General features: G+C 41.5%; 3 protein-coding genes and 1 pseudogene across 5 annotated transcripts; 1 reads left to right on the top strand and 3 right to left on the bottom strand.

The window, feature by feature from the left end:
* Window positions 1-734: 734 nt before the first annotated feature.
* Window positions 735-5,803, bottom strand: LOC124006973 (4F2 cell-surface antigen heavy chain-like). 2 transcript variants are annotated; one of them, XM_046317184.1, is made up of 9 exons: window positions 5,649-5,803; window positions 4,556-4,799; window positions 4,238-4,428; window positions 3,017-3,190; window positions 2,798-2,892; window positions 2,553-2,689; window positions 1,960-2,275; window positions 1,754-1,816; window positions 735-1,671 (listed from the first exon to the last, which is right to left on the bottom strand). In XM_046317184.1, the coding sequence occupies exons 2-9, from the start codon at window positions 4,771-4,773 to the stop codon at window positions 1,324-1,326; spliced, it is 1,542 nt and encodes a 513-aa protein (XP_046173140.1). In that variant the 5' UTR covers window positions 4,774-4,799; window positions 5,649-5,803; the 3' UTR covers window positions 735-1,323. The 2 variants fall into 2 exon arrangements, with proteins under 2 accessions (XP_046173140.1, XP_046173141.1); XM_046317185.1 differs by lacking the exon at window positions 4,556-4,799 and having other exon boundaries at window positions 5,649-5,770.
* A 1,816-nt stretch (window positions 5,804-7,619) lies between these two features.
* Window positions 7,620-13,260, top strand: LOC124006866 (annotated as a pseudogene).
* A 1,347-nt stretch (window positions 13,261-14,607) lies between these two features.
* LOC124006972 (transmembrane protein 151B) lies at window positions 14,608-21,929 on the bottom strand. 2 transcript variants are annotated; one of them, XM_046317181.1, is made up of 3 exons: window positions 21,261-21,929; window positions 18,414-18,464; window positions 14,608-18,115 (listed from the first exon to the last, which is right to left on the bottom strand). In XM_046317181.1, the coding sequence occupies exons 1-3, from the start codon at window positions 21,312-21,314 to the stop codon at window positions 16,451-16,453; spliced, it is 1,770 nt and encodes a 589-aa protein (XP_046173137.1). In that variant the 5' UTR covers window positions 21,315-21,929; the 3' UTR covers window positions 14,608-16,450. The 2 variants fall into 2 exon arrangements, with proteins under 2 accessions (XP_046173137.1, XP_046173139.1); XM_046317183.1 differs by lacking the exon at window positions 18,414-18,464.
* A 469-nt stretch (window positions 21,930-22,398) lies between these two features.
* LOC124007213 (cofilin-2-like) lies at window positions 22,399-26,553 on the bottom strand. The gene is made up of 4 exons (XM_046317611.1): window positions 26,444-26,553; window positions 23,716-24,026; window positions 23,517-23,593; window positions 22,399-23,420 (listed from the first exon to the last, which is right to left on the bottom strand). Exons 1-4 carry the CDS (start codon window positions 26,444-26,446, stop codon window positions 23,308-23,310), a joined length of 504 nt encoding a protein of 167 aa, XP_046173567.1. The 5' UTR covers window positions 26,447-26,553; the 3' UTR covers window positions 22,399-23,307.
* Between the last annotated feature and the right edge of the window lie 479 nt (window positions 26,554-27,032).

Below are 27,032 nucleotides of genomic sequence, written 5' to 3'. Positions count from 1 at the left end.
TCCATTTTCATACCCCTCAGTCAGACTGATGCATCCCCCCCCCCCCCATTACTCATCCTTACATGACAACTACAACCATTATGAGATTGGTGTTGTGATTAGATCAGACATCCATACAAAAGCATATGCTTTTCAGTATTTTAACAGTGTGCACCATTAAAACCCAAGTAAGGGGTAGTTTGCCATGTCTAAGTGTGTGATAGAGGTTTAGTAGTTTATACACAAACCACACTAGTAGTATAGAGTGTAGGGTTTTGGGACCTTGTGAACAGTGTCAAGCAGCTAAATTTAGAACCATTTCTTTAAGAGTGCACAATGGATAATATTTTCCCCCCCTCTAATAGAAACTAGGCCAATGGTGTACATAATTGATTCCACCCCCCCAGTCCCAGCTAATCAACAAGTATGCATTTTTATAGATTAACACTCAAAAGCTTATATATTAGTTCCGTACTCAATCACTAGCTCTTGACCAACTTCTGTGGGTGCAAACAGGAGCAGTCACTGTCAAAAGCAGCATTGGTAGATAAATGTTAGTGTCAAAATTGTCAGGTGAGACAGAGCTCCCTGCATGTACCAAGTTTAAATGTAGGCCTTTAAGGGCCACCTGGTACCAATAAGAGATGTTCAAGTGCAGAGTGCAGAGGGCTAGCTTTAATGTTTAACCTCAGGTTTAGATTTCCCCACACCATTGGAAGCACACACTAGCCTAAATAAAAACAGACTAGTAAAGGTTGTATTCAGTTGTTTATTTCCCCCTCATTTTATATCATGCCAATTTAATTTAGTAGGAGGAAAGAGTTTAAGCCCCTCCACCTTTCATGTGTTTTACACCTTCTGCTGCCAAAGCAAGCAACATCAGATAATTGATCATTCTTGAAACATGTAAGAAACATTTATAACATTTCAGTAAGAGGCCAACTATGGCCTGAAAAGACAACTTTTAAAAAAGCCAATAAAATACATTTTTAAAATGATAAATTCAAACATTGCATTTCATGGTCTGGAATGTATTTTCAGTAACAGCAAGAAAGACCGATAGTTGCAGAAGTGTTGACTGGTGCTTGCGATGTGTACAGGTGTTTGTAGGTCTGACCAACACAGTATTCCAGAATACAGGACTAATTCCCAGCAGTTTATGTTCTAGGAGTTCAAGTAAAATATATTGTTGAGTGCATGCTAAAATGCTATGGCCATTTGAATGACTCAGACTTTATACCCCATTAAAGTAACAGAATTCCCTACAAAATGTAAATACAAAAAAAATAAGTGACGACTACTTTATCAGTGCCCACACAGATGGTGCTGGGATCTCTCCTCTTTCTAGGCTATGTAGGGGAACTGTAGCAGGACAGCCTGGCCTGGGCCTAGCTCCAACGCAGAGAGTGCAACAGTACTGTCGGGGGCCAGGTTGACCTGATCTGTGCTCACCTGGACCACAGCCTGAGCAGGCAGGTCAGGGTGGGACAGCTGAAGGGTCACTGCGTCGCTGCCCCAGTTGAAGGCAGCGACATAGCGCCCACTCTGGTCCCACTGGCGGAGGTAAGCAAGGACAGAGGTTGAATTGAAGAGGGGAATGTAGTCCCCATGCTGCAGGGAACGCTCTTTTCCACGCAGTTCACTCAGAGTCTTGAAGAAGGAACGGCAGGAGAGCCTCTGTTCTTTCTCCTCCTGAGGGTGGCAGGAATAAAATATTTCAATTGCTTTGCCTTTCTAACAGTTTAATTAATATTGTCATTAGCATCCTATTTACCTTAGCAGTTCCATTTGTCTCATCTTCGAGTGGATCCCACAGCATCTTAGGGGACTTTGTATCCTGTTATAGAAAGACAATCAATACATTTGGTACTCATACTAATATTAGACAAGCTTTTATTTATTTTTCAAAGTGTGAATCTCTCCAAGGCTAAAGCTGCCATTTGTTTTATGATACATTAGTTATGGAAAACCCCTGCTCACCGCATCAGCCAGGGCAATCTCATCCCCATAGTTGAACACTGGGGTTCCAGGCAGTGTGAGCAGGAGCATCTGGTTGAAGTTCACCATGTCTGGGCCCACCAGTGTGGCCAGGTGACCCTCAGTCCTGTCCCCAATGTTCCAGGCCAGCCGGGTCTGGTTGTGAGAAGAGAGCAGCTGCTGGACAGTCTGCGCACGATCCATAGCGGTCATGCTCTTAGACCTGAGGGCCCCGGATAGGAGTAGGTCCACCCCAGTGGAGTTAAGCAGTTCAGAGACTCCAACAGCAGAGGTCTTCTCAGTCACTCCAATCAGAATCCTGAGCAAAAAGACAACATTAGGAAAGGAATTCATGTTATATATACACACACAAGTCTAATGTACCCATTGTAATATAAGATACAGTATCAGCTCTTTAAGTAGCAGTCAGTGCAGCTTACACCACAAGTTAGCCAATAGCCATTTTGTAGAGGATGAAAATGTGACGAAACAATACCATCATTAAACCACGAGGTGGCTCCAAAGCATAACAATTTACTGAGATGCCCAGTTGAGTTCTAAGGGAGTGATGTATATAATTGTGGACATGTGCTCACCTTTTCTTTCCCTCAGTCCCATTCTGGACAATGGCTCGAATGTCAGCCCAAAGAGACGGAACTACACTGGACACACGCTCTACACCAGACAGCTGGATCCCATCCACACCTTGGTTCAGCCAGAACACCAGGGCAGACTGGGGAGGAAAGACCGTTCACACATTAGATTGATGAACTCACATTCAATTGGGACTGACTGAGTAGATTTAATGACTTCACTGAGAAGAGACACTACAAATTATTACCTTGAGTCTCTCAGCAACATTTGTGACACTAACATTAGTGAACCATGGTCCACTTCCCAGATAGTAGGGAGTCAGATCCAGGATCACATTGATGCCTGTCAGAGGGGAGAGAGTTAATCCACCTGAACCACAGACCACTGCCAAACCAATGAGTAGTTTCAAGAGACTACAATTGAAAGGACATCAAATGAGACAAAATAAAAAAGGGGCTACACTCACTCTTCTTGTTTGCAGCTGTAATGAGGCCTTTGAACTGTTCCAGATTGCCAACGTCAGAGGAGATCTCCTCAAAGTTCAGGCTCACAAGGTTGTCTAAGGGAGCAACATGGATGGGCCCAATGACCAGACCTTTAACCTTCAGCTGGCTCAGACGGTCAATCTTGTCCTCCACACCTGTTACAGTAGAAAACTGATTACTGAAAGTGGCCATACATCTGTTTCTTTATTGAATGTACAACATCTGGATAAAAATAAATAAACATTTATCCTTGAAATCCTTCGTTATACAATCTGTTCATTGTCAGTGTGTAACCACCCACTGGCTTTGTAGCTGCGCTCCCACAAACAAAAACAAGTTGTTTCAGGCAGCCATCATGTAGTCCAGTTCTTAGAATATGACTAAAGGTGTCTGCATGCTTCCAAGCCAAAACAGTTTGGAAGTGTGTGTACATATTATGACGATTTGGACGTCATTAAGGGTTTTTTCGGCTGTTCGGCCACACTTTTTCCCTCAAGGCCAGCCTAAGTTAGGGAGCCCAAGTCTACACCCATGATTGGGCAACTGTAGGGAGTTGTCAATAAAGTCTATAGTCCAATGAGAGAACTCGTTTTAATGCACATTTTCTCCATTGAGAAATACTGCACCAATCTTGATTATATGTAAAATTGCACAACTAAGCTCTCCTCTGCAAAAATGTCAAAATTAATGACAGATTTCTTGAGATACCTTAGATTAATTCTGACTATGTTGAGGAACTGTATACTGGCAACGGCGTCTCAAATAGAACAATTGGCACTTCTCGTTTTTAAAGCGAGAACACTCACCTACTACGAGTGTGCTCGATAGTAGGCGAGCACACTCGTTAGACTTCGGCCCGCCGAACTGAAGCATGCAGACACCTTAATACCCCCCAAACAAGAAACATGCCAAACCAGTCAGCTTAGGGTGTAGGAGGCAGGATTCTGCTGGTTCAGTAGGACGCTTAAAGAGCCCCCCCCGTTTACACAGGAAGCCCAAATCTGATCTGTCGCCAATAATTGGGCAAAATGGTAGACTTGGGCTGCCTTTGGAAACCCAGCCATAGGCTACAAGTTGCAATTGGGTGGGGTAACTATGTGGTTCAGTGTAGTCAAACAACATATGAACGGTCTGACCTACTAGTGAGTTTCACATGGTGAAACATACTGGGTTTCATCACTAACCCTTTCAGGGGCTCTTACCCTTTAGATTCTGGGACTCGCTGAAAGCTTGCACATTTCCAATTTGGTACAGAGGTCCATAATTCCACCAGTTCATGGCAGGAATGTCTTTGCAGCGAGGTGCTTGAACAATGATGGCCACAGCTCCAGCCAGCATCCCCAGCCAGCCCAGCCAGAACAGAATCAGAAGGGCCCATCTTGTCCGGACCCACCTTTAGGTGATGAAGGGACCAAGATTATTTATTAATGCAATATTATACCCTAAATGTTTACATTGCGAACAACCATTAGCTATTTTTTAATAAGCTGGTCTATTGCAGACATCTTAATAGTTCTTACCCTGGTGTTCCAGCGACTCTGAGGAGTTCCTCTTTGGATAAACCGGTAAATTTAGTCTCGGTCTCCTCGGGGATTTTCAAGTTAACGCTGCCGTTCTTCTCCGTGCAAGTGGGAGAACCAGCATCCCCGTTCGCTGCCCCGCCCGTCATCGGCTGCTTCTCCTGGTCCATATCATTGAGCTCCACATCCTTCATGTCGACCTCGGTGTCCTTACTCATTGTGACGTTGGTTCAATTGAGATTTTCTTTATAAAAAGATAGATGAGTGTTGCTGAGTAAGTAGTGTCTGTGGCCGCGCTCGACACTGACAACGACTTTAAATGTAAATTGAGACCGACTGCTCTACAAATCACCTTTCATCCTAAATAACTACAATATTTTGTTTCAGTCAGTCATAATTTACTCATGAATCATCATGTGTTTGACGCGCTCGAACACAAGCTGTCACGCACATGCGCAAACGATGGTCTAATACAATTGCAATTTGACAAAGAATTGCATCACCCTTCAATTTTAAACAAGGACCAAGCGGGCAAATATGTAAATTACGATGTTATATATGACAGAAGTGGGCTAATATATCTGGACTCAGCCATGCGAAAGGGGTTACATTCACATCGCTTAGATTGAGGGTTAAATGTTAAAGCAATTGCCACCTACCTAAACAATTGCATTAGATAACGAATGTAAGTAACGTCTTCATTCAATGGTTCGTTGGTTTGATTTTTACAGTAGACAACATTGTATACATTGTAGCCTATGGCGGGCTTGTAGGCCTAATATCGTGTGCGTTAACAGGATTGGTCCAGTTTTATTCTAGTGAAGGCACCAGACTAAGGGCTAAGGCACACCACAAACTGAAAACAGAAAAGGTAATATACCATAAACTATTTTCTAAATAGTCACCAGATTAGTTAAATGTAACGACACTTTCAGTGATTTTAGTGGGGTACAAACGGTTGAAATAGGGACTGAAGTTCAGTCACTGAACAATCCAATGATTACATATAGTATCTGTGTAGGATATGGCTAATGAAAACACCCGCAATTTGAGATATTCACCTGCATGAACGTAATAAGCAATCCATTCTTACCTGGTGAAGATAACTGGTGGCGTAAATAGTTTTCAATTCGCCTTCAGGTTAACCTTAATGCTGATAAAAATGGTGTATCCACGGCCGCAGTAATGTGCTCTTTATATAAGCACTGTAGGCGTCAGTAGCCTCCCAACCGCCCAATTTTAAGGAAGGGCCAACATCGCAATTTGCAGATTGATCAATTATGATGAGTTTGATCACGTTAACACAACTTCGTTAACTTTGCAAGTGTGCTCTAAATGAGAGTTAAAGTCGACTTGCATTTCATGGTTTGGGAATTCAAATGTTTGCGTTTGATAAAGAAAGTCCACCTTAAGGGTCCGCCATCTGCCAGACATGTATCCCTCTCATGTTTTAATGAGTTGGCAAGAAATGTCACAAACAACTAACGGGAAATAGATATATCTGTGCTTTAGTCTAGAAAAACAGAGGACAGGACTTACAAATAGGGAAAAATATTATAGGCAGTGTGATCTCCTCTATAATAAAACTCATTCTATTTCTGTGATATTGTCTAGTTATGATTTCCATCCATCCAATTATAGTTTCTAGAAAAGATAAGATTGTGTTCCAAAGTAGATATTGCCAATTGGATATATTATTCCAAAAGTCTAAAATATCTGATTAAATAGCCCACAACCTTTGACCCAGAAAATGTATTTCCTAAACTGCTGCAACAATCTCCTGTGTCCATAACCCCTCTTTGTGTTTTTGGACTCGAGACTCCTTGGTCATGTTTGTGTTATTCTCAAGATAATTCAGGGAATATTTCTTCGTATTAATTTGCATACACCAATCAATGCAATGACTAGAATAATTTAAAAACAATCTTGATTACAACATCTATTTTTAATATATAATAATAATAATATAATAATATATAATATATGCCATTTAGCAGACGCTTTTATCCAAAGCGACTTACAGTCATGTGTGCATACATTCTACGTATGGGTGGTCCCGGGGATCGAACCCACTACCCTGGAGTTACAAGCGCCATGCTCTACCAACTGAGGTACAGAAGAAGAGATGAAGAAAACACCACTTGAATTAATTATGGACCAATGTATGGAAATTATATCATTAATGATCAAGTTTCTGAATATTGTTCTATGTTGACACAGTTCTGTCCAATCTACAAGACACATTCTCATCTTGTAATCCCCTCACAGACTCTGCAGTGATAAGAGTAATGTCTTGTTATCTCCCAAGATTACAGACATCACTATTCAGCAGAATATATCCTCTGATAATGCAGTGAAACTGTTGTAGGCAGATTTTGTATGGAGCTTTTCACCTATTTCCATTTGCAGTATGGTAGAGTATAGCAAATAGTGCGCCGCCCTTTGGGACTCCCGATCACGGCCGGTTGTGATACAGCCTGGGATCGAACCAGGGTCTGTAGTGATGCATCTAGCACTGAGATGTAGTGCTTTAGACCTCTGCTCCACACAGGAGCCAGGTAACCATACTTGCTGTAATGCATCTAAAATGTCCGCCAGGCCACATTCTTTAGATTATAGGCCTAGTTCAAATAAAATATAATTGTATTTGTCACATGCGCCGAATACAACAGATGTAGTAGACCTTACAGTGAAATGCTTACTTACAAGCCCTTAACCAACAATGCAGTTGTAAGAAAAATATGTGTAAGTAAAAAATAGATAAGTAAAAAAATAAGAAATAAAAGAAACAAATAATTAAAGAGCAGCAGTAAAATAACATTACATACATACAATACAGGAAAACACTAAACATAATACAGTCCCTCTATAAGCCCATGTCCCTCCCTCTGGAGGTCAGAGGCTGAGGTGTGTCCGGTATCATGTAAACACAGCGGAGCTGAGCACATTGTGTCCTTAGGCCTCCCTGAAAAACACGTTGTAGAATGGAAGATCAACATGTTTTCCTGAAAAGGCCTACAATCTTCTACGCAAGAGTTGCAATTAATGAACACAGTAGAGAACAATGGAAGTATGATCGATGTTTTGATCCTATGATCAAAGTCCTTCATCAAAGGACTATGATGATTGGTCAGATCAGTAATTGCATTTAATGGAAGTACACTGTGATCAAATCAAGAGCAGTGTTAAAGGCTTTGGATTAAGTATGATGGTTCTCTGTTAAGCTAAAATCTTTTTTTCAGTCAGCTTAACCTGCACTTATCCAGCTTGACAGGACTGCGAAAGGTTACAGAATGCACAAATTCACAAACAGCAAAACCCCACTGAATCAAACATTCCAGAAAACATTTACTTATATGATTCAAGCAGATTGCTCAACCTGGTGAATTATTGGTTTGATATTACAGTCAGACACAAATGTATCTGGCTTTAAGCCAGACGTTTCCCATCTGCCCATTTCATAACTATTGATCTCCTGTTATTTGTTCCTTTCATCATCGTGCTGCGCAGAGGATATTACATCCCTGAGACATCCACCTCCAGGTCTCAGGTTCAGGCTACATTGTGTAAACCAGAACATTTGTATGTCAAGTCAAGGTGTATTTATACAATTTTATTTGAAGAAAACATTATTGGGATTAAAATGAATAGCTTAAAACAATAGTTAAACAGTAACTCCGTTTAGCAAATCAGCATTAAAAAAAACATCTGCTGTTAAATGTTCTGTTATCACTTAGGAACACTTCTTCTTTACACTACTTTAATCACAAAGCGCCCGAGTAAGACCACTACTGACATTTATTTTTATTTAACTTTTATTTAACTAGGCAAGTCGGTTAAGAACAAATTCTTATTTACAATGACGGACTACCGAAAGGCCTCCTACGGGGATGAAAAATAAGATTATAGGACAAAACACACATCACGACGGGACACCAAAACACAACATAAAGAGAGACCTAAGACAACAACATAGCAACACAGCATGGTATAAACACAATAAGACAACAACATGGTAGCAACACAACATTGGTACAAACATTATTGGGCACAGACAACAGCACAAAGGGCAAGAACGTAGAGACAACAATACATCACGTGAAGCAGCCACAACTGTCAGTAAGAGTGGAGATAAAATGAAGAGTCTGCACACACACAGTTTTCAGTCTCAGAGGAGAACAATACAAGATCCAAAAAGTTGGCTTTGCATTTCTGTGCATGGAATTCTAAACTGGGTTAGAGGGAAACTGCTGATTACTGAGAAGATTAGATTTGTTTATGTACATGTTGGAGAGCTGGGTCTAGGAATAATAAAAACCCAGTGGTGTAAAGTACTTTAGTAAAAATACTTTAAAGTATCTGTACTTTACTTTGCTATTTATATTTTTGACAACTTTTTACATTTACTTCATTACACTTCAAAATAAAATAATGTAATTTTTCTTTAAAACATTTTCCCTGACACCCAAAAGTACTCCTTATATGTTGTAAAGTTTGTAAATTATGTCTGAGTGTTGGTGTGCCCCAGGCAACACCAAAAAAACAAGAACATTGTGCAGTCTGGTTTGCTTAATATAAGGAATTTGAAAGGATTTATACTTTTACTTTTAGTAGTTATAATTAAAATAGTAGTAGTATTTTACTGGGTGATTTTCCTTCTAATTGAGTCATTTTCTATTAAGGCATGTTTACTTTTACTCAAGTATGACAATAGGGTACTTTTTCCACCCACTGTCATAATCTCAATCATGTGATATAAATCAAGTGATTCAAATAAGGTTGCCTGTGCCATCAGCAGTGTAATGGAGTAGTGCACAGACCTACTGGTTTGTGTGGATGGGTTAACAGGCCAATTCTGGGCTCTGGTTATATGGTTACATGTTACACAGCGCCCTTACGTGGCCATTTATTTTGTCTCACATAGAGGCCCAATTTAAGTATTCCATTCCAATCTTACAATCAATCAATTATAGTAAATGCATTGCATTCCTTGGTCATATATTCAATTGAGGTTTACAATTTTAAAAAATGTGTTAATGGGTACATTTTTGCAAAAAAAGTTGGCATTCCATTGTAAAAGTTAAACAAGCTTGGAATGGAGTGCATTGTCCGGGTGCTAGGGTATCCTTGATAGGTATCATAAGATGGGTTTGCAGAGGTTCATGATGGCGTTGCCAAAGCAGCTCGTTTTGTAGCTCGTACTTTACGCAGACTGTTTCATCTGTGGAATAACGTTTGCTGACTCACTGACAATCACCCAGGTATGAACGCATTCATGATTGGAAAGTCTGATCTTTCAACTGCATATGGGACATTTTAAACTTGAGAACACTTATGAACCACCTTGATAGCATTATTTTTTTTATCCCATTATAACTGAGCAATATAAAATATTGGAAACATTTCCACATTCATACAGTTGAAGTCAGAAGTTTACGTACACTTAGGTTGGAGTCATTAAAACAGTTTTTTCAACCACTCCACAAATTTCTTGTTAACAAACTATAGTTTTGGCAAGTCGGTTAGGACATCTACTTTGTGAATGACACAAGTAACTTTTCCAACAATTGTTTACAGACAGACTATTTCATATTTAATTCACTGTATCACAATTCCAGTGGGTCAGAAGTTTACATACACTAAGTTGACTGTGCCTAAAAATAGCTTGGAAAATTCCAGATAATGATGTCATGGCTTTAGAAGCTCCTGATAGGCTAATTGACATAATTTGAGTCAATTGGAGGTGTACCTGTGGATGTATTTCAAAGTCTATCTTCAAAGTCAGTGCCTCTTTGCTTGACATCATGGGAAAATCAGCCAAGATCTCAGAAAAAAATATTTGTAGACCTCCACAAGTCTGGTTCATCCTTGGGAGCAATTTCCAAACGCCTGAAGGTTCCATGTTCATCTGTACAAACAATAGTACCCAATGCAGCCATCATACCGCTCAGGAAGGAGACGCGTTCTGTCTTCTAGAGATGAACACACTTTGGTGTGAAAAGTGCAAATCAATCCCAGAACAGCAAATGACCTTGTGAAGATGCTGGAGGAAACAAGTACAAAAGTATATATATCCACAATAAAACAAGTCCTATATCGACATAACCTAAAGGCCGCTCAGCAAGGAAGAAGCCACTGCTCCAAAACCGCCATAAAAAAGCAAGACTACGTTTTGCAACTGCACATGGGGACAAAGATCATACTTTTTGGAGAAATGTCCTCTGGTCTGAGGAAACAAAAATAGAACTGTTTGACCATCATTATGTTGGAGGAAAAAGGCTTGCAAGCCAAAAGAACACCATCCCAACCGTGAAGCACGGGGGGTGGCAGCATGTTGTGGGGGGTGCTTTGCTGCAGGAGGGACTGGTGCACTTCACAAAATAGATGGCTGATGAGGAAGGAAAATTATCTGTATATATTGAAGCAACATCTCAAGATATCAGTCAGCAAGTTAAAGCTCGGCCGGTCGCAAATGGGTCTTCCAAAGGGACAATGACCCCAAGCATACTTTCAAAGTTGTGGCAAAATGGCTTAAGGACAACAACGTCAAGTTATTGGAGTGGCTAGCACAAAGCCCTGACCTCAATCACCCAACTTATTGTGGAAGGCTACCTGAAACGTTTGACACAAGTTAAACAATTTAAAGGCAACCAAATACTAATTGAGTGTATGTAAGCTTCTGACCCACTGGGAATGTGATGAAATAAATACAATTATTTATCCAAAACTGAGTTTAAATATATTTGGCTAAGGTGTATGTAAACTTCCGACTGCAACTATAGCCTGTTACACTACTTTCACTCTCAAATGGACACAAGGCTACTAGTGGACAGCTGCTGGGTATTGAGACTACTGAATATTTATCGCCCTCTTAACAATGGGTTTAACTTTTGGGTGCTACATCCAATAGTTTAGTAAGATTTTATCAGATTTTCAATAACTTCTCTCCCAGACAGTATTATGTTGTATTTTCCTGCTTTTTTCTCAAAACATGGGGACGAAAACCATAGGAGCAAATAATGAGAATATCAATTAAATCAGTAGAGATCATCATGTGACTTTTTAATTCAGGGAATACATTCGTTGGATGTCTTAGTTGACTTCACCTAAATGCACCATTGACAGTGCAATAGATTAGGCTACCATTTCCTAACAGATGCCAATGCCTGTTTGAAATTAAATGTGTTGAGAAAAATGTGTTCTACATTCATAGATCTTCCTGTTGTCACACAGCCCAGTGGCACCATAAGATAATCAATCATCTAATGTCCTAAAATAATATAACTGTTCATTTGTGCACATGAATGGAATTTCTAAAGCATTTCATTTAAGTTGAATTAGGCTCCCTATCCAGGCCAGGAGACAGTGAGGCCCGTGTGTGACAGACAATGTAGCTTTAGGTTGTGGAACATGCATACAATTATTTCAATTGCATACTGTTGAATAAACTATATAGTTTTACTGAATGCATCTGTAAAATGTGTATGTCATTCAGGGCCACTTTACAGGCCAGTGCATTCTTTATGGGACTGTTGAGTACAACACATTTAGCCTGGTTCGGGAGAGCCCCAGCCATCCCTCCCTCCGCTACTTTGTGTAAGCCATCTCTGTATCTGTGGCCATCTACTGGTTCTACACCAGCTGTGTGGAAGAGAAGGTCAAAAGGTGAGAGGTTCAACTGTATGGCCCAGCAGATGTGTCAATAATATCAATTTCCATGCCCAAATAGTGTGGCATCAACATAAATTATTTGTTTGTTGTTGATTTGGACTATTTCTTGACCTAGCTCCCATTCTGCACCCCCAGGGAAAGACTGTGGCTGAATGTTACTCTGGGCGGGTGTGTGAAGATATTGTTCTTACTGGCAGTGTCAGGGACCGCCTCTCATCTTGTCTCTCATACTGTATATGAAATGTGAAATATTTTATGCTGTTCTTTTATATCTGGAGGACTTCTTTAATTTCAGTTGTGATGAAGCAGACAATAAAACCTGAGTCAGTCCCTACGATGGGAATCAGTTCTACACAGGCGTGTATAATGCAGAGGTCTGCCCTGACACTATCCATATCATGATGACACATCAAAACGCTGTTGCCTTATTAGACCACAGATACTTTTTTATAGCCTTTGTATTGACATTTTTATTTAAAGCCATATTGTATTCTTCATCTGTCCTCTATTTCTTTGTCTTTCCCAGAAGTCTGTGTGGGTGAACTTCTTCTTCTGGGTGCTGATCGTGGCGGTGGTGTTTGTCCAGAAACGTCTGGGTCAGAATGGAGCACGTCTGAAACAGAACCCTTCTTCCACCGACCTGTCTGACCCCACTGACCTAACCTATAGCCCGATGGGTGCCATTATGTGTCTTTGGATCTAGTTCCCTGCATGCAAGAACCTACTATTGGCCCAAGATCAAATAACAGGGGCTTGTAAAACAGGATGTTTCGGTCATCAATGGGGCAACCTAACTACAACATGTTTTCACTATGGATTAGTGGGAAATACAATTAACTTTTGAAGTAACCTCTTCCATTTTTGTATACTTAAATCAATTAGATACACAATTCAGTCCCTTCCTGATATATAGGATGATCTGTTCAAATTATACTGTACTGATATCTACGTCTGTGAAAGACAAAACATTTCCTGTGAAGTGTATCTTCTATATATATATATATTAAGATTAAGACCATTTTTAAAAATGTTTTTAAAAATTGTCTTAATCTTTATTTGATTATTATTAAGTACAAATCATTACTAGTTATTTTCTAGTATTGAATGAGTTACAATTTTACATTTTATGAGAAAAAAAATCAATCCATCACAACCTTTATAAATGGCATTAACTAGTCTTCAATCCCAACCACTTCATAATTCTTTGCCTCCTCTCACCATCATCTATCCCTCTCCTCTCTGCCCTTTTCTTCAAGCACTCTCTTTCTCTCCATCTTTACAAATTGCTTGCTGAGTTTGCAAGCTTGTCTTTCTTTTGTTTCAATGGGGCCTTGGAGTCCAGGAGCTGCTCCAGCTGCCTGCGTATGTTGGATATGTCTAGCTGTGCTGCTTCTATCTGCAAGCCCTGGCCCTCCTCCCTCAGCTGAGGTGACCTCACCAGGGCCAGCTCGGTGCTCTGTGCCTTGCATGGAGTCCTAAGCTGTGCTGCCTCCACCAACAGGATCTCCATGTTCCTCACAACAGAATCCACCTGCTCCTGAGACATTTTATGTACTGGGGAAAAGTGAAAAGTGAAATATTACAGGACAAATGGGGCATAAAACACATATTAGTCTGGAATTAACACCAAGCAGAGCATAAAACATCTGACATGGATTTGCACAGAGGTGTACCCTAGTGAATCAACACTATCTTAAAACCCCTTGATAAGATATTAGCCACCCTCCTGTAAATGTTAATAAAGACTGAAATGTTCATGGTGGCAGCATCAGTGTGATTCATCAGCCCCTGAGACAAGTGGCTTACCATGGAGCGTATCTCACCTACAGTGCTATCAACAACAGGCAACACATTTTCACCATTCAGGCACTTTCTGAACCACAAAATAACATATATTGTTTTACATCTATGTCTCCATAAGGGAAGCCAACAAGTAATTTGTGCATAACACATTGTATGTGACAATATAACATAAACCTGCAGTTATTGGATTATAATTACATTGTGGTTACCAACATTTTGCTGTAAGTGTTTAAACATTTTGCTCTGATTTATACAAACTCCTAATCGTGTATGTCTACAAACATTTCTTGGAAGGGCCACTTACCACAGTGAGAAACGTTTCATACCTGCAAATGGAACGTACTGCAGCAGTTTCTTCTCTCCTCTTCACTCAAATGTTGTTTTTTTACATCTACTTAACAATTACTGGTAAATTCCCAATGAGTTGATGTGCAGACTCTCATTTGTCATATGAAATGTGACGGGTGCTTAGCCCTTTAAAACCAGCTACGGGTAGGAGGGAGAGAGAGTGAGACTTTGCTTGCATGCAGACAGACATGCATGGATGTACTGAGAACCAAAACCAACACTTCTAATTCTTTACAAAATGATTTTATGAATCTGGTTACAATATGGAGTTACAAGATCACTGGCAACAACAACGTGACCTAACAGTTATAGGCCTAATGCAATTTCAAACAGTTACTGTACTTGACACTCAACAATTTGAATGTGTATTGGTATCACATGAGACACAACAGAATGGGAACACACAGGAGTCTTTTCAAGATAGGGAGTGGTTTTAAAGTGTTGGTGGGACAAGTCACCATGTCAATACCTTCATACAGTACCTATGAATGTTAACATGGCCATTATTTGAAAAGTAGGTCCACAATCACATCCGTGGATCGTTTTACTGTTATTAAGATGGTCTATTTGTGCTTAATAATGTGCACCTACTATGACATGTGAATATGCTGATGTAAAAGAAGTGTAAGTCCTGACATGCTATTTCGCCTGGCTGTCAGTCTTTGTATGGGCATGTCTTTCTGTAATTCTGTGAAGTTGTGTTTGAGCTAAATATGCTGTGTGTTATGTCAACTATGTGCTGTCTGCATGTTGTTTGATTATCTACATAAAGACAGATAATACATGTCTTGAAATAAATATTGTGTTATGAATTTTGCTCTAATTCCTAATTACAAGACCCTTTTTGGCTTTGATCCCAAGGCTTCCGAGCATCGATCACATCCTAATGGTATGAGTTGAGTGAGGGGTGCGGGGGAATATGTACTCAACTGCATCATATCCATACTTGATCATGATGTAGAACTATAACAGTGGGCAGAACTGAGACATGGGGAGAAATCCTTTAGAATTGTGGTTAAGGCCAAATTGCTATGAGGCATTTTGGATGAATAAAGGGGTTAATCTTACCAACATAAAATGGGACAATTGCTCTCTCCATTACTCTATCTTATCATATTCCATCTCCTGTTCCCCATATCCATGTTAGGTTTAAAAAGTGAGTGTCTTTCTCCACATTCCTGTTGTCTGTGAGGGGGGCAAATGCATGTTTTTGGCTGACGGAGTCACAAAGCTGAGCTACAAGGACATTTTTAAAAATCATGAAGTTTCTCATAAAGTAGCTAGATTTTTAGCAACTACTGCATCCCTGCTCAAACATACCCATATGTGCACTTACCTCTTAAAACATTATTCACTATATCTGTGATGTCATAGACAATATTGTTGGCCGCTTGGATCTGCATTATCTCAAGAGGAAGATGAGTAGATGACATACGCCGCATCACCTCAGTGCCTTGATCAAATGTATTATTTGTTTACATCTAAAAGTAATACAACATCGGATTACTATCGTCTCTGTGTAATGGTAATATTTTTTTGATTTCATTGGCATGAGAGTTGTGCTCCACCTCCACCCGGGAGTTATGTAAGTTTACACAATATACAGTGCCCCTTTAATTAATCTAATAGCTTGGTGGACTACTACTACTCCTGATGTTAAGCGCTAACTCAGCAGCTCATTGATACATCCATACATTCATGAACATACATTTCATACATTGATGAACAATGATACAAAGCGATTGTTGTTCATTGTGGACAATGGGATACACATATTACACACTCTCAAGCAAGAGCAACTACATAGTTGTAATTTAATCTACCGTGACACAATAGTTTGGTTTCCCTACACATTTTGCAGTAGTCCTTTGTCCCAGTTCTGGAAACTAGGGGTTTTCCATTTGTTTTCTTTCTCCTTCCTTACCCCTCTCTTCTTTCCAATCCTTTCCATATTACCACTTCTTTTTCTTCATTCGCTATTTTCCTCTTCTCTGCCCTCCTCTCATTCATTTCTTGCATCATCCTGAGCAGATTTGCTTATCTACTCTCCATCACCCTAGCCAATCATAGTGACTATCCTGTGTCAAGGTCCTCCCCTCCATGGCAGCTCTCCTCACCATGGACGATCAACACAGGCAAGTGGAGAGCTTCCTGATAAGCTGGTGGTCTCTCTGTCACACAGGCCACTCCCTGCATGATCTCAGCCCTCACTCTCTCTAGTTCCTGCTCTCTATCCTCCTCTAGCTGCAGACTATTCTCATCCTCTTCAAATCCTTCTACCTCCAGTACCCCTCTGCTCTCTTCATTAGCCCGGCGGAGGCCCAGTCCTAGAAACCCACCACCTTCATCCCCTCTACTCCCCATGCCTGCACCAAGGCTCCGGGAGTGAAACAGGCAGGCCTGCCGCACCGTGTGCAAACGGCCCAGAGAGAATCCACTGCGGCTGAGGGCTAGCCTTCCTCCTCCCATCCTTCCCACTGTCCCATATGTCAAAGAGCCCGCCCCCATCGCCACGTTCCCCCTGACTCGCGAGGGGAGCGAGGAGCTGCTGGTGGACCTGCGACAGCGGGGGCAGCTCTGGAGGACGTAGCTAGAGTTCCGCCTCATAGGGACACGCGTTGCCCCGGTAAACGCAGAGGGTGAAGATGTTGTGTTGTTGGTGTTCAGATCCATCAGCAACGCCTCGGAGTAACTGGGCACCATCTGCTGGTTGCAGCGAATGTGCCACTCCAGTTCAGTGATATCTACCGTGTTGACCCTCGATATGACACGTAATCTGGGGCCACCGCGTTGCCCATTCTCCTGGCCTGAGCAGTAGTTGCCCATCTCAGTGCTTTCATTGTCATTGACTTCCTCGTTCTCACCAAACAGCTTCTCCACATGATAGTGGACATACGCCGTACGGTACTCTGACACCACACGCAGTGGCCAGGACAACATCAGGGCTGAGATCAGCCAATACATGCGCCGGCGAGAGAACCAGGGCGGCCACGCCGGGTCCGGAAAGGCTAGCATGTGCTCACGGAAGTCCACGTTCTTCAGGTGCATGCCCTCCCGTGCCTCCATGTAGTCATCCAGACCCTCGTTCTCTGCGAAGAAGCGTGCGCGTTGGGTGAGGTAGGCAGCCTCGGCATGGGCACTGGCAAAGCTGAAACACTTGGTGAAACGAAGGCGTACGGCCGGGTGCTCCAGAAGGCCAAGAAGCTCCTTGGATACGTCCTTGACACCATGTCGGGTATAGTCAAATTCAGAGCTGGCTGTGTGTGTGTTGACCCGCTCATGGTACACCTGTGTGGTGGTGTAAGCGTCACCATTGCGGTATCGAGTCACCTGCCGTGTCCGTCTCACATAGTGATAGCTGATGGCCTTCCACCAGATACAGGGCATGGCCTGCTGCAGCCTCTGGACCCTGTTGTACACCTTGCTAATCCTCACCCGGGCCAGAGAGGATGTTTTAGAGAAGCAGTGCCAGCACTCCACCAGGTAGACCAGGTACAGCATGATCAGGAAGGCCACCGGGATGTAGACGTAGCCGTTGGAGCAGGGGCTGTCATGGTAGAGGCGGGCGCGGCCGCCGTAGTAGAGGCCGTGTTCATCGGCAGCCATGACAGTGACGCGGTAAAAAGAGCACCATCCCAGCGTGGCGAAACAGCCGAACATCAGCAGCGTGAGGAGCAGGCACTTCCAATGGGACTCTCGGCATAGGGACCCGGGAAGGGACTGTTTACAGGGACGCTGCTACAGGGGGGTAGGGATAAGAGACAAGGTAAAGCAGATGATGGGGGGTGGAGGATCAGGCACAAATACAAGTAGAAATTTGGTTAACATTTTATAAATGGGTTTAAGGTAGCAGAGTTTGAGTGATGGGATCAGGAGCTTGACATTTGGGTAAAGGGAGTGATGTGAGGGTGGACAGGACGTTGGATAAATGATTGTTTAAGTAGTGGGGATGGGATTTTAACGATAATAAAACATCACGTGTAATGGAACGTAAGAGGGGTGATAAAAAGGACAGGAACAGGATTGAACGACATACAACAGGAGGCAGAAAGACAAGGAAAGGAAAGGGTGTTAAAACTGGATTTTTCTGCAAGAAACAGAAACAGAGAAAACAGAACATATATTAAGTGTATCCCATTAGAATACAGACGATTGGGCATCAATCACACCATGGCCTTAATGTCAAAACAACATTAATAATCATCAATGTTGTCTCCTCTCTTGCTCCCCTTCTCTGCCAGAGATGGAACATTCCCGTCTCTGGAGGCATGAACACATTTCCTGGCAGAGTGAAACCTAAACCATGAAGCCCATTTTAAACACTTGGTTTTAGTGGGCACTGGAAGAGGTTGATGCTTTTAGACCTCATCAAGAGAGAAAGAGAGTGCATTCAGCTCTCTGATGCCAGTGGAAGTTAGTGGTACTGTGGCCATCCCTGCTTCCCATAGGGAGATGCACATGGACAGGGTCATTCTTGGCCACACAGAGCATAGAAAAAGAAACAAAAGGAAAACAACAAAAAAAGAGATAGATAAGAAGTGGGTCCGTGTCCACAAAGAGTCTCATAATGAATAAGATTATATGGACAGATACGAGATCAGCACTTCTATTCTGAGATGCTTTGTGGATATGGGCCCTGAGATCAGAGTATTTGACTATCTGCTTCGCTTTTGATGTAGTCAAATGGGCCTCTCACAGCCATGACAGTGACCTTGCAGGGAAGGTTTGTTTTGCTAAAAGGCAGGCTGCTGTCCAAACGGTAGCTGTGAGGAGGTGTGTTCCTGTTGGCAGAGGTGCCAGGGTTTAATTGTGCCTGCATTACAAGGACAAGGGAGCACGCTGAGTCAAAAGGGAGAGACCATTTAAGTTCACCGTAAAGCTAAAGCCAAGTGCCTCAATTGCTAATTTATTACATTTGTGTGTGTCTATATTAATGATGATGGGGTAACTCTGTACTCATCCCCCACTTACAGGCCATTAGAGAGGAAGAGATGAAGAGAAAGAGGTATGGGTAGTTTACTAGGAGCCTCATGTTTCTTCCACTGTGCTTTTTCCCTCCCACTTGATCGCTTTTCTTCCCACTCCATATTGACATTAGCACTGTAAAACTACTTTGGGTGTAAAACTGTTGCTGAAAGGAGAATGGAAAAAACTGCTTCCATTTCACACACAGTAGAACATTTGGTTTTGCTCCTTCTTACTGTCGTAAGGACAAGGACAAAATAGTTCACCTATCAACTATCCGAGCAAGTTGCCTAATTAAATAATGGTACAGGGAAGATGAATAAAGAAGGGGGACAGAGTAAAGGAGTGTCTTTTTGTTATAGAAACAAATCCAACTAAATGTAACATATTCTGATGCAACAACAGACAGAGAGAGATGGATAATGTGTTTAAATAGGTATACAAGGAGCATTTCAGTCATACTCAACCAGTGTTAATTATTTATCAAGCCTAAGAACTACCGGTCTGAGACACAGTTTTATCGGGAATGCCTCTCACATTAGAGGCAGGCAAAAAACATGTGAGTTTGTGTGTGTATAAATTCAAGTAGGTCAGCCTGTCGTCTGCAAGTCCTTACTACATAAGAGTACAATTATTATCAAAGTATGTGGAAGAAATCTGACCATTGATGGCTGCAAACACAACAGAAGACGAGACACACAACTATGTGGGTTGACCCAACCAGGTTTTCTTCAACCAGTGTCCAAACTGTAATGATACTACAGACCTGCCTCCCTTTGTTTTTGTGTGTGTAGGAGCCTGTCTTCCACTGTCTTACCTTCACTTTGAGATGAAGGGCAAAGCAGAGGAAGAGACAAAGTAGAGATGGCAGGCTTTACAGTTCTGCCTGCACATCAGTCTTATTTCTCTCAAACCCCACAACATTCAAGGGAACACAGAGGCCGCCCGAGTAGAAAAGCAACCCCAGAAATAAACATTAACACACACAGAGGTGTGCTGATTTTGCCTGACAGGACACACAGACATCATTATGTGCACATATCAACCATGCTCATTGGAAAAAAGGGCATTATGACATGTAACTTATCTCACTTAACAGTAGATATGGTTGTGTCAGTATAATACAAAACATAAAAACTCAATAGTGCTCTCTGGTGCTTGCCCAATCTGTCTCTTCTTTTTATTGATCACTCTGTAACATAATAGCTGAGGTTACAGCTCAGCAACTGAGGACTCTGTAACGTTTAGGCTACTACTCAAGACAGAACAGTGATCATAGACTATAATGTGGCCTGATGCTGTACAGTTCATTCTAATAAGTACTCCCCAAAGGAGATGTCTCCTAATCATGAGGAATGATTTAATAATTCATGTTATCATGTCAGTAATTGAAGGTGGAATTCATATCTCAGCCCAGGCAAATAGATGAGGGGGAGCTAAATCGTTCACCTCCAGTTCGACTGCAATGCAGTTGCTTCCGTCCGTCCATTAGTGAGGGGTGACTTCTAGTAACCTTGTAGTATACACGCACTAAAAAAATACGTGACTGGTCTCTCGTAGCCTATTGTAAAGACCAGAGTTCCTCTGATCAAACTCGGACGCACCAGAGATGGAGTTATGTTTGTGCTCAACATGTTGGTTAGTGAGTGGATAACTGAGTGAGCTCCACTGGTTACAGAGGAGTGAAAACGGAGGTTGAGTAGCCTATTAGCTTGAGCTCACCATGTAGTGCAGATCTAAATATATGGATAATATCCTTGCAAGCGCACATTCTATATGGGTATTAACAACATTGTCATTTTATTAGCCTGTATATAGTAGCCTAGGCCATTCAGTAGCAGCCAAAACAACAATTACGCACGCGCGCACTTACCCCCCCACCCCCACACCCCAAACAACCTAGCCAATGCTCTACTACCTCTTCTCTTCTGCCCCCGTTCAGTAAGGGCGCTTCTCCGGTCACCGCAGGCATTCTTTCGTTCCTCACAAGCTATGATTTGACCGTGAGCATCGGGATCTATCCGAGACTCCCACGAGCAGGGGGTCCAGTGTCCGGACCGCCCCGCATGACAACTCAAGCCCCATGTCCGAATTCGATTCTCCGAAAGCAAACGTCTTCGAGTATCAAGTATTCCTCTTGCCAGGTTATTAACACAGCTCCTAGCATTGTCCCAACGGATTGATTCGATCCTGTCCTGCGGTTCTTCTCACACGACCGCGGGACATGGCAAAAACCCGTTTCATGTGTAGTTTCTCGGGTGTCTGTGAAGTCACCGTATGTTGTTTTATTGCTAATGTATTGCTGTAATCTACTCATCTACAGTCGCTCCAACATGGACCATCCAGCGGGGAAGATAGATGAGGAAATACTGTACGTTAAATCACAACCGAGACATCGCGTTATTATTTGGTAGGCTACCTCCTGACGATGCAGCTATGGTCTGTCAAGTGCGATAGCACGCTATTTATCCGTAGGCGTAAATGGATCCTCATCCTACCATTCAGATATTATGATTGGCAGATAATTTCGTTCACCCTCCTCCTCGCGCGTTTGGTCATGTGTTTATTCCGGTTTTCACCTGCACATTTAATCGTCGACGGTTAGAGCTGACGTCACTGAGTACGGACATAAACGCGCACCATTTTCTAAAAGGCCTACATTTCAATTAGTTGCGGTGGCAATATTGTAGTCATTTAACTCCCAATATACGTTTTGTGAGCAAATACTGCTTCTTCAGTCTGATGAGCCTTGCACATCGCCCACGTTTCACAACCAACTAGTTCCATGGCAAGGGTCTACGTGCAGAAATGGGACAGAACCAAGAAAGTGTGACCTGACACTTACGCTGAAAATTGTATGCCCGTGCGATTTGCCTCCACTTAACTGTGGCTATATTGTGCTGTCAAATGTAAAATGTGCACATTATGAATAGGCTAACTGTTAGTATACCTATGTATCTACAAACATGCTATATCAATTCTTTTTTTAAAGTAATATAAAAAGGCATGCAGGAATGGACAATTAACCATAGGAAATATGCAACAGCCAACGCTAGTAAATGTAAGTGCATTTTCTTTATTTAGACATGAGACAAAAACACCCACAATATATCCATCCACACTTTACCTTCTCTCATAGGCTTCTTCCAACTGGAGCCACCAACATTACTACATACCCCTGACTCCATCTTGTTAAACCCTCAACCGATTTATGTTTAAGCTGTTCTGAAATTTCATCAAGAAAAAAAGGAATGCATTTTTGTACACAGCAATTGTTTGCTGGAAGGTCTTGGAAATAACTTCCTGGAATAATGCTATGTTTTTTATTTCTACTTGTACGGGAAGCATGTTGGAAAATAAACCCAGTTTTAACTACTTATATGCTAAACAACAAATTTGTCAATAGAGGAATTACCATCAAATAAATTAGGTGTGAACAAAGTGCATACATTGACAAGTTTACCCAGCAAGTAACAAGTATTTTTGCTGCACAGCTATGACACCTGCTTAACCGTTTGTGACCAATAAACTTTGATTTTTCACTCAAGTTTCTCTTTGCTCTGCCTGATCATACAAGAGTCATACCCAGTCCTCATCGGTTTAAAAAATATCCTCCTTAATGATTTCATTGTGTAAACCACATTTTGTTCTTCATTCGTTTGGAAATTGCAAGGACAATCTTGGAAATGTTGACGCAAATCTTAATCTATTTTGTCATAATCCTTCATCACAAATTGAGACTTGTCTATGTTTGTTCTTCATTGTGAGAAGTGGAATGATAACCACAATTTTAACCATGAAATAGCATACTTGATCTTTCTCCCCACAAGATACCCTCCACCCCATCTTATTTGTACTCTAAACCCCCTCACCCAATTCCTTCTCATTCTGGAATCAACAGCCATACCCCCGGGACTTAAATTCTGTTTTTTCTTTCCCTGTAGGCCTCAGTTGACAGAGTGGATTTATACAGGCCCACCTTCAAGGGTGACCACTGATGAGCCTCCAAGCTTCTCTGCTAAGGTGCGCCGATCTTTGATATCCTCCAAACCGTTAACTTGCCATTCATGCTTGATACCTAGAAATGAGCAAAGTGGTCAAATGTGTGAAAACAAATGAAAGCACACTAATCATCACAGTTAGATTTTCTTTCAACCTAAAAGGTTAAGCTCACCTGTGAATTTCTTCTTAATGGCATCCTTTGAGCTGGCATAGATCATTTTGCTCTTCAGTGGAGCACCTTCTGGGGCCCTGAGATACAAAGGAAACAGACAATATTACCAAAATATTCTGTCTTTATATCAGCAGAATTGACTAGTCGTAATCATCAAATTAAATTGACTTAAATCCAGTGCTTAACAGTTGACACTCACCAGAAGATGAAGACAAGGTCCTCCTTCTTGGTCTCCTTGGTCTCATAAGTTGCGTCATAGAGGGCATAGCGACAGTCGTCTGCAGGCAGCATCTTGACAAAGTGCAGGTAAGGGTCTGCGATGGTGGTACCCACATCACCGGTCAGAATCTCTTTACCTGCTTCAAGGACAATGTGCTTCTTGTCCTCGCTGAGACAGAACAGCACTGCCTTCTTCCTCTTCTTCTTCTCATCCTCATTCGCCTGGGCCTTACGGACCTTCATCTCATTGAAGACTGTAATAACTTCATCCGTCACTGTCACCCCAGAGGCCTAAGAGGAGAACACAAGTTGAATGCATCATGTACCCAAGAGGTCAATGAATGAGATCTCTCAGCTTTGGTCTGCATGTTTGGACTTAAGTTTAAAACAGTTTGCAGGGCTTTAAATGGCTTGTTTTTCTAGACTAAACGATTGCTGATATCTTCAGCACCGTCGACTAATCATTAAGCAAACACTGTTAGTGGGCACACTGGGATAAGGATGTTGATAAATCACTATGATCATTTCACACTTGCACTATTCAGAGCAGTTGACTTTACAGTTTAAAGAAAACATTTGGAACAATTGTTAGTCAGGTCAGTACTTGAATGATTGAAATACAAGGATGGTGAGTGCCAAAAGTATTCTACATTTTTTCCTCGAAATTGCAAAAGACCTCAAGTCAAACAAACAAAAACTCAGAGGGTTGTGTCAGAACAAAAGATAACTATTCATCAAGCAAACAGATAAAGACAGCAGAGGGTGCTGTTACTGTTCCTGAAATCAATACCTTGGACAAACTGACTATGTGAAACATACCCTACATTTTCACAATCATCCACCTACATTCCAAAACAATCTCTAAAAAGAGCCAGGGAAAACTTTGAAAAGAGAATGTTAATCTCAAGAAAATACATTTCAGTTCCATTTCCAGTGGTATGAAGATGATTTGGTTGCTGGCAGCTAACTAGCTAGAATGTTATAACCAAGGTGGAAGAAATACACTTCACTAAGACCATATGTAGGGTGTCCAATCAAAAACATATTTTGACCAATGGATAAAATGTTATGTAGATAATCCTCTGAAACAACCAATGGTCCAAACCTCATGCATCTTATCATAATCCGTTCAAAACGTATTGAGAGTTATTACCCTTACAGGATGGTCAAAATTATGGCAACTAAATTAATGGAGGCCAGAGAAAAAAAAGTGGTACTAAATCAAGGGGGAAACCAGACTGGATGATGAGTGAGAATTAAGGCTACCTGACAGGTTTACCATTGAAATCATCATAAAACAATAAGAGGTAAGATAGCTATCACTAGAGACATTTTAGTATAAACTGTTCATATTAACGCAAAGTTCCTGTATTTTTCTCCAAAATGTTAGAGCACTGTGCATACCCGAAAACCTTCTACATTTAATTCAGCTAGTGTCATGCCAATTTTTATATTTCCGAACAACAAAATGGTCAAAAGTTTTTGCAATAAAGCTGCACCGCTCTGTAAACAGAGCTTGGTGCCTTTAATCTGATGCACTTTTATGTTAATCATGTTAGAGAAATACCCCACTGAACGATTCAGAACATTAAGAATTACATTTGTCTTGATAAAATCTATTTTATAACATAAGGAAGTGAAATGTCATCACCCAGAGTGGGTGGACACCCTGGCATATGAAACAGGATGTACACTAGCAAACAGTGTGTTTGCATTGGGAAGTTGTTTCACTTCCTCTTCCCCAAAGCAGTGGTTACAGCGCTTGGTACATTCACTCTTATGGTGGGTGTGCTGAAGCAGAAAACCATACTCAGTGTTAGAAACACACTGGCGTGCCGTTGTCAGCGCAAGTCAAGGGAGAAGGAAATGGTGTCAGGGTTCCATGCCATGGCTTCCTAGTTTGATGGAGCTGCTAACCAATTCTCAATAATCATTCTCAACAATTGTCACCGAAATTGTTAAAGTGAACATACGCAGTCAACAATAAGATACAATTGAACAAAATCCATTGACATGTCATAATCTATGAACATTGCCAGGTAGCTAGCAAGCTTTGACGGCACACTTCCTTGTACTTGCAGTAAGGGTGGGGTCGGCTGAAACGGGAGGTGACGTTAGCTACCGGTACTAGCTAGCTGGCAGTAAATCTTAGCGGGTGATGCGTTAGACAAGTGTCAGACTAGCATCGTCTTACTCAAACATATTGTCACGTTAAAGCAATTGTCAATTCCAATCAACACCAACGGTGGATAGCGTACCGTTCGTTTGCTAACATAATGGTGCCATCTGCAGTAAACTAGCTAACTACGTATACTAACCAGTTAGCTAGCTAATTTAGCCATCCGGTTAGCACGAGGCCTAGTTAGCTTAGCTAATACTAGTGATACTGTTAGGTCATGGTTGAGAGGAAATGCCGAGGGACTAGGTGATTCCTAGTTAACTCCGACCATTGATGACAAATGGCGGTTTAGTTAAATGCTAATTGTTGAAGCAGGTTAGCCAAGTTAAACAGTTAGCTACCAAATGTGGGCTGTTAGCTAGCAAGGTGGCCAATGTTCACCGATTGAAAAATTATGGTGGGGGAAATAAATAACTTAATTTTATGTTCAGCGGGCCAAGTTACTAACTACACCTCCCCAATACAACTACTGTGGGTTGTATATGTAGGATAACAAAATTAGTTATTTGAACCATAAAAGTAACGTTACCATGGTTGGGTCTTTCGTGTATCAGCGTCTGAGTTGAAAATGAAATGTTCGTTCTTCTTGTTGAGTTCACACTAGACCGACGGACACGCGCCTGACGGGCATCAGAACAAAGGGAGCAAGTGTCAACCCAAAGTATCATGGGAATTGTATTTTCATTATAACCCTCCCCCGAACACACACTGACACAATCACAGTATGCACTTGAACGACGTTCAGTAGGCTAAACTACAGATCTAGACTGTAACACTCAATGTCCATATAGAATAGAGTATAATAACGTTATAGAAGAAAACTGAGCTTTATAGCTACGTCTCTAGACTATATTAAGAACATACTTTTTAAAATGCCTAATTATCTATATGGTGAAAATTAAATCAGCTTTTAAAAAGTATGTCCAATCCAATTTGTCTCTTACAATCAATTCACTGTTTGCATTTTTTGACAGACACAGGGACTGACGTGTCTGTCTCTCCGATACATCAGCCATTCATTCGCAATGAGAAGGTTGGCTAAACTCACTTCCAAATAAGGAAACGAACGGCAGTAGGGCCAATGCGCGCCTCGTGCACACCCTGCGGTTCGCGGCATC

The sequence above is a fragment of the Oncorhynchus gorbuscha genome, linkage group LG20, assembly GCF_021184085.1.
Source record: "Oncorhynchus gorbuscha isolate QuinsamMale2020 ecotype Even-year linkage group LG20, OgorEven_v1.0, whole genome shotgun sequence".
NCBI lineage: Eukaryota > Metazoa > Chordata > Actinopteri > Salmoniformes > Salmonidae > Oncorhynchus > Oncorhynchus gorbuscha.
This window is presented reverse-complemented; position numbering and strand designations above follow the sequence as displayed.

Excerpts from the sequence above, each read along its gene's own strand:
- LOC124006973 (XM_046317184.1), bottom strand. The coding sequence starts at position 4,773 with ATGAGTAAGGACACCGAGGTCGACATGAAGGATGTGGAGCTCAATGAT. Across the intron at positions 4,429-4,555 it reads AGAGTCGCTGGAACACCAGG|GTGGGTCCGGACAAGATGGG; the intron begins GTAAGAACTATT and ends CATCACCTAAAG. Across the intron at positions 2,690-2,797 it reads ATGTTGCTGAGAGACTCAAG|TCTGCCCTGGTGTTCTGGCT; the intron begins GTAATAATTTGT and ends TTTCCTCCCCAG.
- LOC124006972 (XM_046317181.1), bottom strand. The coding sequence starts at position 21,314 with ATGCCTGCGGTGACCGGAGAAGCGCCCTTACTGAACGGGGGCAGAAGA. Across the intron at positions 18,465-21,260 it reads ACGGGGGCAGAAGAGAAGAG|AAAAATCCAGTTTTAACACC; the intron begins GTAGTAGAGCAT and ends TGTTTCTTGCAG. Across the intron at positions 18,116-18,413 it reads TTGTCTTTCTGCCTCCTGTT|CAGCGTCCCTGTAAACAGTC; the intron begins GTATGTCGTTCA and ends ACCCCCCTGTAG.
- LOC124007213 (XM_046317611.1), bottom strand. Across the intron at positions 23,594-23,715 it reads GACCTTGTCTTCATCTTCTG|GGCCCCAGAAGGTGCTCCAC; the intron begins GTGAGTGTCAAC and ends TTTGTATCTCAG. Across the intron at positions 23,421-23,516 it reads CATTAAGAAGAAATTCACAG|GTATCAAGCATGAATGGCAA; the intron begins GTGAGCTTAACC and ends GCTCATTTCTAG.